Genomic DNA, 12,500 nt, shown 5'->3' on the forward strand with positions numbered 1-12,500 from the left:
TCTTCCTTTCCTCCTCTTCCTTCTGCCTTGCCCTCTCTCTCTCCCTTTCTTCTTCTGCCTTTCGTTGCCGCTCCTCTTCCAGCTTGAGTGATGCCTGTTCGTGGTCCTCTGCTCTCCGTCTTCTTTCAAATTCCAAATGTTTCAGTCGCTCCTCATCATCATCATCATCCTTCCTCTGAAGACCTCCTACTCGTGTGTAGGCAGGCACTGAAACAGGGATCTCCTTCTCAGCTTCACCCTCAGAAGCCTCTTCTTCGGAATCGGTGGGTGAGCCCAGGATCACGAGCGGCCCACCGTCGTCTCTCTCCACGACACCGAAGCGAACAGAGCGGCGTTTGACGTTGTCCCTCTTTGGAGCATGTCGAGCACTTTCCCTCTCATCCGAGTCTCCCTCATCGGTGGCACTGTGGGTTTTAGACGAGCTGCGACTGCGTAGCTGGACATCACCCTCCGCTGATCTGTTTAGCATATGCTCTGCTCTGGAGCTGTCCGACGACTTGAATTCAGTGGGAGCGTCTTTAGACGTCTCCGTTGAGGTCTCTGTGGGTTGTTCAGCCTTTGAAGAAAGATCCACTTCCTGACTGGACAACGTCCCCGTTACAGGAGGCTCAGCGGGCGGTATTTTGGGGGTCTTCTCTGCTATTGGAGCAGTCGCTGGCTCAAAGCTGTGGAAGACAGAACAGCGGTTCAAGGTTCCATGATCCTGATTCAAAGGAATCGTCCACAGATCGATGGCAGAGCTCAGACCTGTCTTTTCAATACATCCAAGCTCATTTTGACATACTCTTTGATACCTCTCTCAAGACTGCGTGCTCAATACAAAGCCACAGCCAGCAGTTGGTTAGCATAGCTTAGCATAAAGACTGGAAACTGGGGAAACAGCTAGCTTCTGTCCAAAGTTAAAGAAATCTTTCACTTGCCTCCTTTTGTATCTAGCCATTCAGATTATTAGTCAAACACACTGTTGACAGTTTTCATAGAAAACTATTTCTTTGTGGTAAAGGCGTTCCAACTGTTGACAGTGAAATCTCTCCTCAAACCAGTGAGGACATGTTGCTGTCGAATCCTTTGAACGTCATTTTCAATGCTGCAACACAAACTAAACTCTATTCACATCTATTGTACTGGTGTTGGAATAGAGCGGCGAGATACTGGAGGGTAAGTGAGAAACTGGGAGAACTGTAAAAAACTCTATATTGTGTACTCGTATTGTAGGTTGGACATCTAATCTTCTGGCCTGGTTTGCACTCTCATCTAGATTAAGGACATACATCTGACCACAGTCTTGATATTACACACTGCGTTACTCATTTACCACACTGCTGCTGATGGCCAGATAAAGTACAGTAAGTATGGAGACACAAAGGAAGAGAAGACAAAGCTGGTGACACAAACAGTTCCAGACCTGCACTCTTCTCTCCATGATTTTTTTGGCAGAAACTGGAAACCAATATAAGAACTATATCCACTCTGCAGTGTGAGTCCTACACGCACCAATAAAGAGCCAATTTTACAAAAAGAAATTCCTGAGCAGAAACATAAATTAGAACAAGAAGTGATCACAAAAGATGAATCTGAAATGAAAATTATAACCCTGGCCAACAGCCAACCACAATAAGTGCCGTTAACCTTAAAATAAACGTGCTTGATTGCACTTGCAAGAGAAACATGTTCTTTCACTTGTGTCTTAAAATGTCACCAAACACAAATCAGCACAGACGAAAGGAATGGCTCACTCACCTCTTAGAGCGATTTCGGGGCACAACCCGAGGCTGCTTCTCAGTTTTCGGACCCTCGGGGTTCTTTTCCGCGGCCCACTTCTTGATTCTCTCCTTCACACCCTTCACACCTTCCGTACCGTTTACAACTTCCGGCTCGTCTCTCTTCGTCATGGCCTCCGGCCTTGACGACGAGTCAAACAGGAGACTGATCCTGCGTTTTATGCTGCCTCCTCCGCTGTAGTCCTCCTTCGGTGCTCCGTCGTCACCCTCTCTGTTTGGCGGCTCGGACGTCGTGAGGCTCGGCTCCGGATCCGAGGGCTCTGGTTTGTTTGCGTCCTCCGTGTTGCCGGTTGTGGAGATGGTGGCAGTGGGCTGGGGGGGCAGAGACAGGCTGGCCGACTCAAACCTCGAGGTGAGCTCCATGGACAGGCGCTTCCTGCTGCTGCCCCGTCGATTCGCTCGGCTGTCCGCAGAAGAAACGTCGCTTGCTGCTTCTTCGAGACTTTGGATGACGGAAGCCTGAGCCTCGTCTTCTTTCTTTTTTCTGTCTGTCTCTGCTGAGTTTACAACGTCGGCGGATGCTTTGTGGTTTGCTTGGGTGACATCATCTCTCCGGGTTGGCTCGGACTCGGGTGTCTCTTTGGGTGGAGCGGTTTGTGTGACTGGATCAGATTTTCCTACACCAGAATCCGGAGTATCCTCTCCATGTGGGCTTGCTTTGTTTTCCCTGGTTGTTTTTGGCAGATCTTTGGTGAGCCCACCTACAGGGCTGGGTTTGGAATCCGAGGTGGTGGTTTGTTGAGGGGGTTTCCGAGCCGGGGTGGTCACGGTCGTTTTGGGGACGCTCGCGGCTTTAGATATTTCTGTCTGCTGTGTTGTCGTCTTTGAGGTTACACGAGCCGTCTTTGGGGCGTTGATGGAGCGAATGCTGGTGTTCTTCTGCAGGGAGAAGGGCTTGGGGGTGAGCCGAGGTTTGGGGGCCAGAGCTGGCTTGGGGACAGAGGTGCCGCCAGTCTGGGACACCTCGACGGAGCTCTCCATGACTGAGTCGCTGAAAGAGGGGAGGAGAGGAAGTGTTTACATACAGCGAGTTGCATATTTACATTGAAAAAACATTGTCGCTTTCAGCCCACACACGGCCATGTTTTTTACAAAGAAGACTGAATGAGTCCGGTCTGTCGAGAGCAAACCAGTGAGGACGTGCTATGGAATCGTTTGAACGTCACTTTCAACGCTGCAACACAAACTAAATTCATTGGAATAGATGCAAGAAAATACCTCAAAACCTGAGACAAAACAAGGATACTCTTTATTCTGAGCTCGTATTGTAGGTTGGATATCTAACTATTCAGACTTTGAGGTGGCCTAGTTTGCACTCTTATCTAGACTCATAAACTAAATCTGACCACAGTCTTGATATTACAAGCTGCGTTACTCATTTACCACACTGCTGCTGATGGCCAGACAAAGTACAGTAAGTATGGAGACACACAGGAAGAGAAGACACAAACAGTTCTACATTTGCATTCTTCGCTCCATGATTCTTTGGCAGAAACTGGGAGACACTATGGAAGAGACTATAGGAAACCTCTCCCCTCTACAAGGAAACTGAACAACACACTATCCACTCTGCAGTGTGAATCCTACACGCACCAATGAAGAACAGAATATTACAACAAAGAAGTGAGATTAAAAGTCTCATGTGTGGACATGAAAAGACTGATCTGCTGCATGCTTCTGATCACACAAATAGGTGAATCTGAAATGAAAAGTATAACGCTGGCCAACAGCCAACCACAATAAGTGCCATTAACCTTAAAACAAACATCTTGCTTGATTGCACTTGCAAAAGTTTCTTTAACTTACGTCTTAAAATGTCACCAAACACCGTCGGCACAGTTGAAAGGAAGGCTCACTCCCTCTACCTCCACAGACACTTACCAATCACACTGAACAAAACACCAGAAACTATGAAAAGTCTTCCTGCCTGGATCTTCTTTTATTTCCTCCTCAGCAACAACAAAACTGCTTCCGACCGCAGTAAAGCATTTCTTTGGTCAGTTTCTTCCTCATGCCAAAGACCAGACCTGTCGAACTGTTGTGTCGCAAGTGACTAACAAAGGGTCCTCCTGTTGTGGATCTTTGATAACTTCATGACTTCAAAGAGTGCAAAAAGAAAGTAAGCAAGCTGTCGTCATGTGATGACTACTACTCAGATCTCTTCAACACAAGTTGATAATGTAAATTTATAGGCTGTGAATTTGTCACTTTTAAACCCCACTTAACATGAGAAGATTTCAAACAGGCGGGTGGGAGCCATGTTGTCAGAGACTGACTCAAGGCCCGATAAGTCATCATCAGACATGATCAATACGGTCTGAAGAACACGATCCCACAAGATCTCCACTTGAACTGTAACCACTGACTAATGAAGAAGCTTCTCAGTATACCGTCACATGAGCGAAAAAGAGAGTTCACACATACACACACCGTGTGAAAAGAAAAGATAACAGTAGTGTTTCCAATTTTGTTATGCAGAATACCAAAGGCATTGTGTGTCATCTGGTTTGACCTGTATTACTTTTGCACAAACCGGTAACTCCACGCCCAACAGTTTTAATACTTTGCAACTCTCAAGAGTTTTGTCAGCAAAATGTGTCCCTCTCGCCTTTGGATCAAATGTATAAGGTGTATTTGTGCATGTTGTATGTTTGTTATCATGATCTTTTTGCTGCATGATAAGTCTGTTAAAAGGATCAGATTGGAATCTGTTACACTGTGTCCTGTTTGTTTCTGCTTTCCTCTTTTTTCCCCCTTTTTTTTTACAGCTGGATTCCTAAGAAACAAACACTGTCTGGCAAATAAAGCTGCAGCTGATTGATGATTTTCTGCTGCGTATTCAGGCCACATTCAGGGAGTCAGTGGAAATCGTTGTGCAGCAGCACTTAGATTCTGGTTTCTTTATCTCTGTTTGCCTTTGGGTGTCTGTTGCCCTGCCAAGGCTGACGTTTCACTGGCTCCTCTTTATCGTTTCGCAGTCCACAGCTTTATTTACTTCTTTGAGCGATGCTGCGAGAAGCTAATCAAGTAAATTGGGATATAAAGTCTGGTCCTCAGAGAGGAAAACATGTCAATGTAATGCCTTGTGGCGCACGAGCTGCATGTAATTACAACGCGTATGCTTCGGTTGTTAATAAGTTACTAATAAACGCGTCAACAGTGAACTCACAGTTGTTGAACCAGCGGTGTGTCCACTGAAACTGGACAAAGGGAACGGAGATATATCTGAATGCAACTTTTACGTTTAATTCAATCTTGGCTGTCAAGTCTTGTGTCAACGTCACATGAGGATACTCACCGTCAGGACATAACGTTACCCCAAATATTTACGTTACAAATACCCATAAAGATTGTGCACCTGCTGTTAACTGAACTTTTCCACCGGTTGAGCTATTTAACATTTAACAGTTTATTTACCTTTTGTCTTCACGCAGTCATACAGGTGGAGGAAGGATGGAAGGAAGGAAGGAAAGAAGGAAGCGAGGAGAAGTTACAAAATAAAAATGCTTCTCAGTTTTCCGCGGTCGTCTCGCCTGCTGAGCTGTTGTCAGACTGTTGTTTTTTTTAAAAGTCATTCTCACTCAGAGGACGTCAGGCTGCTCCTGCACCCAGCAGACACTCCCTCTTGCCCACTTGGACGCTACTCGGGTGTCAAGTTACACACAGAGAGACGCGGTTAGACCGGAAGTGGCGTTACTTCAAAAAATAAAAGCACGATATCATTTAACAAGACCGTTGTTGAGAGGACGCTGTCTCCATTGTGTCCCACGGAGTCAGCTCTGTGCAGCGTTTCAATTAACTGAATTCAGTAAACTGAATTGTTTTATTAGGGGACCATAGAACGAGCCCCCAAGAGGAAATGTTTATTTTCTGGCTTAAAATCCAATCTGTAAATTCTCATGAAATTCATACAATATCAACAAATATAAGATTGAAAAGATAGGCCTTTCTGTAATTCTTAGGTACAAAGGTGACATGACTCACCATGATTTAAAAATGAAAGCAGAACCGTAAATATGTTTACGATATGCGCTTTTATTTTGATAATTCGGACCGGAAGTGCTGTCTGAATTCATTGTAGCTTGAAATAAGTACACTGTTCAGTGGACTTGATGAACAGGTTCTCCTGACTGAGAAGAAAAGCTACTTTACAGCAAAGTTGAAAGGACTTGGACGAATGAATATCAGCGCTTTGTGGAGAGCGCTGACTGTTGAGGCTACCTGGAGGCATCCTAACAGCAGGAGGTGCGCATCACCTGTCACACACGAGGCCTAACCTTCATTTGCATGACACCTGGGCCTTTACTGTGTTAAATTTGCGTTGCCTGTGCATTAGGACACGAAACGTCACACACAAGTCACGTGATCGATGCCATAATACTTCCTAGATTTCCCCCTGTGTGTGTGTGTGTGTTGGCCTGTCTAGAATTGTCTTTAATCATAATACATATACAATAGGGTAAACTTGCATTTATGTACCACAGAGCTCCACCTCAACCAACTACACTATTAAATATCCTGCTTACATGTCAGTGTATCAGTGTTAATAAGACAGATAGAAAAATAGATGGATAGATAGTTACTTTATTAATCCTGCAAGGGGACATTTTTTCGCTACAGCAGCAATTATGGTACAGTTAAATAAAATAACAGAGGAAAAATGTTAAATATAAAATGCAAATGTAAAATGCACAATACATACAATGAAATAGAAGAATACAAAATCAACTAACTAAACAGTAGTGCAAAGATTTAACCAAACAACAGAGTAACAGTGTTATAGTTTTGTGATTGATTTGGCCCAAGGTGATTTATTGTACAGTAATAATCAAGCAATATAATAGTATATTATCACTTGTGGGTTTAACATATTTGACACTCGAGGATATCCTTATTATAATTATTGGAGTTAGTACTATTCTTAGTGGTAGCATTGGTGTTATTACTAGTAGGCCTGATAGTAAATAAGGACCTTCAGGTAGGCTTGGAGAGCGGTCCAGCGCCCCCTGGTGGACGTTTCGAGGAACCACTTCACACCCTCCTGTGGCTTTAACCGGACGAGTTGTCATGGCAACTGTACAGCATGTGCTTACAAAAACAAGAGCTTGACCGTTCACCGACAGCTTTCTCGACATCCGACATCTAAACGCTCTACGACGCCATCTTATTCATCCTGCGTCTATCGGTGGAGGAGACCGCGGAGACACACACGTCTCACACACACACACACACACACACACACACACAGAGGGAGCGAAGCCGAAGAGAGTCGACGATGAGCGGAGCCAAAGCCCGCAGCGACGCGCCTGTTGCTGAAAATGTCCCCGGCGGCGGCGGGCACAGCACTGCGGCTCCTCCGTGGGACCGCAAGCCCGGCGGAGGGGTTCTGAAGAGGCTCAAGTCCCGTAGGAGCCAGATGGACAGCAGGCCCGTCACGGAGGAAGACCTGCGGACACAGAGTGGACACATCACGCCGGAGGACGTGTTAGGACTGCGGGTGGCCGCGCGAGGTTTGAGTCTCCCTCTCTCTTACGTCCTGTCCCTGGTTGTGGCTTTAACATGGACACATGATGCTTAATGTGCGTCCTGTGCTGAATCAAGTACTATCTGAACCTAATGTCACCCACACAGAATATAACAAATCTACACATTACATAAAACTGGAGCAAATGACGTCCTGTTGAGCACTGGAGACTTAAAAACTGTTATGTAATTACCTGAGAAAATACATAACTGACATCATAAACAATTATTAGACTTCATTAGACAATCGTCAATAATGGAAAGAACAGTGTTTCTATTTTTCAAGCAGCTCAATGGACACTTGAACTTTAATTGTACTAAGACTATGACATCAAATTCTTTAAAAATGTCAAATGGACTACAGATGACCTCACAGAGGACTACAGTGACATCACAGATCAGGATGAACCTCTGCAGGGCCTGAATTTGACACCAAAGATAATAACAACTTGGTAGATCCTCATTAATGTTGTACAGCCTATATTTACAGCTGTTGAGGCAACATATGATTTTTGCAATGTAAGGACACTGTAGAGGTTCAATTAAAGTGTGAATTCTTAATCAATGTTTTTCACCAAACAAAACCTTTTCAGAACACATAATTCAGTATATTCCTGTTGGTTTCACACAAACGCGCTTATTTTCCTGCATATCTCTGTAATGCCACAGTAGCTCCATAGCAATCATAAAAGCGGTGCCATATCTTATTTTATGGTCAGGGCGCATGGTTATCTGTACGTGTGCAATGTTGCGTGTGTCTACTTTCAAGCAAGACCATGCCACCTGAGTGTTAACAAAGTCAAGCACAGTGTTTTGCATGTTATCTTTGTGCATGTCAAAGCATCCTGTTTGTGCCTTAAGGGTGTACACACATGAACTACGATGGCTTGTAAATCATTTCTATGTTTTTTTTAAACTCCCGAATGCTGTCTATCATTGTTGCAGGGTACCTCTGTAAACCCGAGGACAATATTTATAACATCGATTTTGTGCGCTTTAAGATCAGGGACCTGGAGACAGGCACTGTCCTGTTTGAGATTGCCAAACCCCCAAATACAGGTAATGTGCATCAGCCTCGTCCTTGTACTGTTTCATGTTAGTGTTTTTTTGTTTATTAATGGAGCTGTTGACTGGGAAGTATTTGGTTCCTGAGCACTTAAAAAAATGACCCTGCTGACCACTCTTCTTGTTTTCATCTTAAAATGAATGCGTTTATGCCGATATCCCTTCAGGTTCAGAAACATCCATGGTCCTTTTGATCAAAAGTAGTCCCCGGTGTGACTTATTTCAAATGTCTCCGTCCTATGTTGTGGGTCTCAGAGGACGACGAGGAGAACAGAGAGGCCGATTCCAGCGCAGGTCGATTTGTACGCTACCAGTTCACCCCGGCCTTCCTGAGGCTGAGGACCGTGGGAGCTACGTGAGTGACTCACACATCACCAGCACACACCTAAGAAAAACACACTCACCTGTTCCATCCCCAAACAATGGAAACAGTTGCACACTAGAGCTACAGACACTCATTTAAAGCGGTGCAGTTTGACTTTAATAACATAATAATTACAGAAGAACAGACCTTTTGTTGGAACGTCCCAGTCTCCCTTCTCTCTGTATTGTTCAATCAGGGTGGAATTCACAGTCGGGAACCGGCCTTTGAACAACTTCCGCATGATCGAGAGGCACTACTTCCGCGAACACCTGCTGAAGAGCTTTGACTTTGACTTTGGGTTCTGTATCCCAAACAGCCGTAACACCTGTGAGCACATCTACGAGTTCCCTCAGCTGTCGGAGAGCCTGGGTGAGTCGTCTTTTCCTAACTCATAGACAACATTATTAGTTAAAAACTGTTGTGTTAAAACAAGAATATTGTAGTTCGGAAGGTCACCTTATCCAAATGTTGAATATCTAAGAGAAGACAGAAATTATTTTAATATATTCTGTGTACCATGCAAACACCAAAAGAACAGATCAGCCTTTTTTATTTATGATATTTCCATTAAGGAGATTCGTGACTCCCTACTAGCTATGTGTCACAATGCCGCACTCTAACAAAAGTAAAGCTTAGTTAATAATTGAGCTCATCATTTTGAAGAGGCTGTAGGGGATTGGCACCCAATCTTCAATCTCTTTCGCTTACCATGGGACAATTCTGTTCAACCTAATGCACAGTATTTATGCTTCATGTTCATGTGTAGACACATTCTTGTGAACACAAAAACTCTTCCACACTAAGCTCCCACTCTAGAGTAGATGATCTGATTAGATTCTGAGTTTCATATTAATGAGAAAAAGTGGTCCATCTTAATACAGTACCTACATTGTACATTGAAAGAGCTCTTGGTCGCCTCCAACGTATTTCCATTACATGCTGGCCTTAAAAGAATGCATTCTAAAGCTATACGGTGAGACTTCAGCAGTCTGATCTTAGCAAATCAAGTGGGTGTATTGTTCTCTGTGGTCCATCAAAGTATATTGCCAGGGTTGAGTTCCAGCATCAAACCTACATGCAAGCACCAAGTAATATCCCTCTGCTGCAGGTCAGCAAGGAAACGCTGCCTGGGGGAGCCACACAGAGGGAACTTCATCCTAAAATATCTGACTCCGGAGGATACCCTCTTGATTTGGCAAGCTTAGACCGCTGAAGCCTCACATTGGCTCAGGCTGCACAGAGCAAGGACTGTGGATTTGTCCTCTATTTCTGTCCTCTGTGTGTTTTATAGTGTAGTTACTTTGCAGTGGCCAATTCATCTTTCAATGTGCATTATGTGCATGTTAGTGTTGTATTAACACAGACCTGCATAAATCTGAAACTGTCCTTTAATGCTTTCACATAAAAAAGCTCAAATAATACACTTGTGTTATGTGACAACAACTATGATGCCATTAATATTTTCTGATACATCATTTTCCTAATTAGCTGTTGTGATATTATTGTTGTTATGGAGGGACACCAGTGCCCCAATGTGAAGCAAAGCAAAGCATTTGGATATTTGAATAATAAAACAATCAATGATATTATATTATATTTTATTATATATAATATTATATCATTTCACATTTTTTATACAATCGGTTCTAATTGCTTGGATATGGAACAAACCCTTCATGCATGTGTTGTCTGTTTTTCAGTCCGTCAGATGGTGGAGTGTCCTTATGAGACCCGGTCAGACAGCTTCTATTTCGTTGAGAACAGACTCGTCATGCACAACAAGGCAGACTACGCGTATAACGGAGGACAGTGATGTCTGCCTGCTAGCATGAAGGAAACACACATACACACATAAACTTGTGAATGCACACACATGTATTCACATTTATAGACTCACGTACATATTACATACACACATGCATGCACATGGCTCTACACACACACACACATCGTTCATTCACTCATACATGCACAAGCAGCTACAGACACGGTTGATTTGCCTCTTATATTTGTAAAGATGAATTGACATTTACTGGGATCATTTTCAGGGACTGTTTCTGATATTCCAGGAGGTCACTATCAGTCTCTGCTCCGACATACAAGCAGGAAGCCTCTGTTTGAAGAAGGTTAATGTATCTGTTTTTAATTATGAACAGTTCTGTTTTAAACCAGAAGAGGACTCATCACTCATGTGACGTCTCAAACGGACCAAATGGTTATTAGATAGATAGTTCGGTCCCCTGTTAGCAGTTTTAAAAGTGTCCTAACACTGCCTCAACACACACACACGCTCACACACACACACACACACACACGCACAAACACACACTCAATCCTCAAGTGACACACATAGTGTTTACGCAGTGTTTGTCAGAAGCAGCTGTTCTCAGAGCTACCGCCTCCACAATCCACTCCAGACAATATCGGGGGAGAAAGGACGAAAGCATCCACACAAACACTCCTGTCAAGCACACATGGTCACTCCTACGATTCCCCTCCCCAACTCCCTCTCCTCTCTCGTTTTCACACACACACACACACACACACACACACACACACACAAAAACAGACACATCAACAATATAAAATGTTGATTAACGGTCTCTGAGATCATTGCTTCTCTCTGATTGATAGCAACATGAATCAGGTAACTTTTAGCTGCAATTCAATTGTAACCTCTGACTGCAACCAAACAAAAGACGATTATTATTGCACATTATTAAGAACAGTCAAAAAGGAATTTTCAAGTAAAAAATACTCATAAGTTCTGATATTTATTTATTTATTTATTGGTTTATTTGAACGGGACAGTGCACATTAATAAAAACATTTCTGCAAATGCGCCAGAGTTATGGAGTTATATCACGATGCATGTGTGGTGTTATAAACAAAAAAGAAGAAGTGGAATACTGAATACCAGATATACTGTGAAAAAAAGAAAGGTCTAAAGGTTGGGCATCCTTAAAGTCACATCACATATTCTTTCCCCCCCCCCCCCAAGTTGGAATACGTCTGGAAATTGAGTGGTCTTTCTAGCTCCAGTAAATAGTGCACTTCCTCTTTGTACTTTGTAAACTTTGGTGTTCAGGGTTAAAGGTGGTGTTTGTACAAATATATATATATATATATAGTTTGTAAAAAAAGTGATTCAAGAAAAATAAATGTACATTTTCAGATACAGGATGTTTGATGTGTGTTTCTTTCTGGGGATGAGAAAGGTTGCAGGAAGTTGAGCTGTTTTTTTGGCAGTTTTAGAAGTCCCACAATTGGCCACTAGGAGGAGTTATGTTATAACTAAGTCATGAATTAGCCCACTGCTTTCAGTTTAGTTTCATGTTGGATTGTGGAAAAGATCACAGCAGTAGCTTTCATTATTACATGGGGACATGTCGACATTTGTATCTGCTCAAAACTTTAGATGGGGTCATGATCTAATCCCTTTATATTCCTCTATGGCTGTGGTTTCACTGCAGAGGGGACATAGCACTGATAATATCATTTTAATTCCACATAATGACTCTGTCTACAGGCCACATGTGATGATCTTGAATAGCACGCAATGCATTCTGAAATTTGTTCGGGATTGCTACACTTTGATCCTCCATTTTTGGAGTCTTGTGGGATTTAAACCAAAATCTGAGCTGCTCTCTGTTTATTCTTTCTCAGGCTGTTTCTTCCTATCTCTGTGTTCATCGCTTGATCTCTCTCAGCTTCTCTCAGTTTCCAGCTCCAATGCCCAAAATCTCATGGTCTTTTCTCCCTCGCCT

The 12,500-nt window shown here is 43.3% G+C and overlaps 2 protein-coding genes across 2 annotated transcripts in view; one reads left to right on the top strand and one right to left on the bottom strand.

Moving 5' to 3' along the window:
- Positions 1-5,401, bottom strand: part of LOC116384363 (trichohyalin-like) — a 17,847-nt gene extending 12,446 nt beyond the window's left edge. Inside the window, 3 exon segments of the mRNA XM_031848941.1 lie at positions 32-665; positions 1,741-2,772; positions 5,199-5,401. Of these exon segments, the coding sequence (XP_031704801.1) occupies positions 32-665; positions 1,741-2,762 (1,656 nt within the window). The 5' untranslated portion in view covers positions 2,763-2,772; positions 5,199-5,401.
- A 1,446-nt stretch (positions 5,402-6,847) lies between these two features.
- The window catches only part of LOC116388014 (protein unc-119 homolog B-like), a 5,909-nt gene continuing 256 nt past the window's right edge, over positions 6,848-12,500 (top strand). Inside the window, exons 1-5 of the mRNA XM_031855568.1 lie at positions 6,848-7,291; positions 8,250-8,363; positions 8,625-8,724; positions 8,930-9,102; positions 10,434-12,500. The exon at positions 10,434-12,500 is cut by the window's right edge and continues 256 nt beyond it. Of these exons, the coding sequence (XP_031711428.1) occupies positions 7,057-7,291; positions 8,250-8,363; positions 8,625-8,724; positions 8,930-9,102; positions 10,434-10,546 (735 nt within the window). The 5' untranslated portion in view covers positions 6,848-7,056 and the 3' untranslated portion in view covers positions 10,547-12,500. The remainder of the gene's footprint in view (positions 7,292-8,249; positions 8,364-8,624; positions 8,725-8,929; positions 9,103-10,433) is intronic.

Source organism: Anarrhichthys ocellatus, unplaced genomic scaffold (genome assembly GCF_004355925.1).
Source record: "Anarrhichthys ocellatus isolate YVR2014 unplaced genomic scaffold, GSC_Weel_1.0 scaffold1, whole genome shotgun sequence".
Taxonomy (NCBI): domain Eukaryota; kingdom Metazoa; phylum Chordata; class Actinopteri; order Perciformes; family Anarhichadidae; genus Anarrhichthys; species Anarrhichthys ocellatus.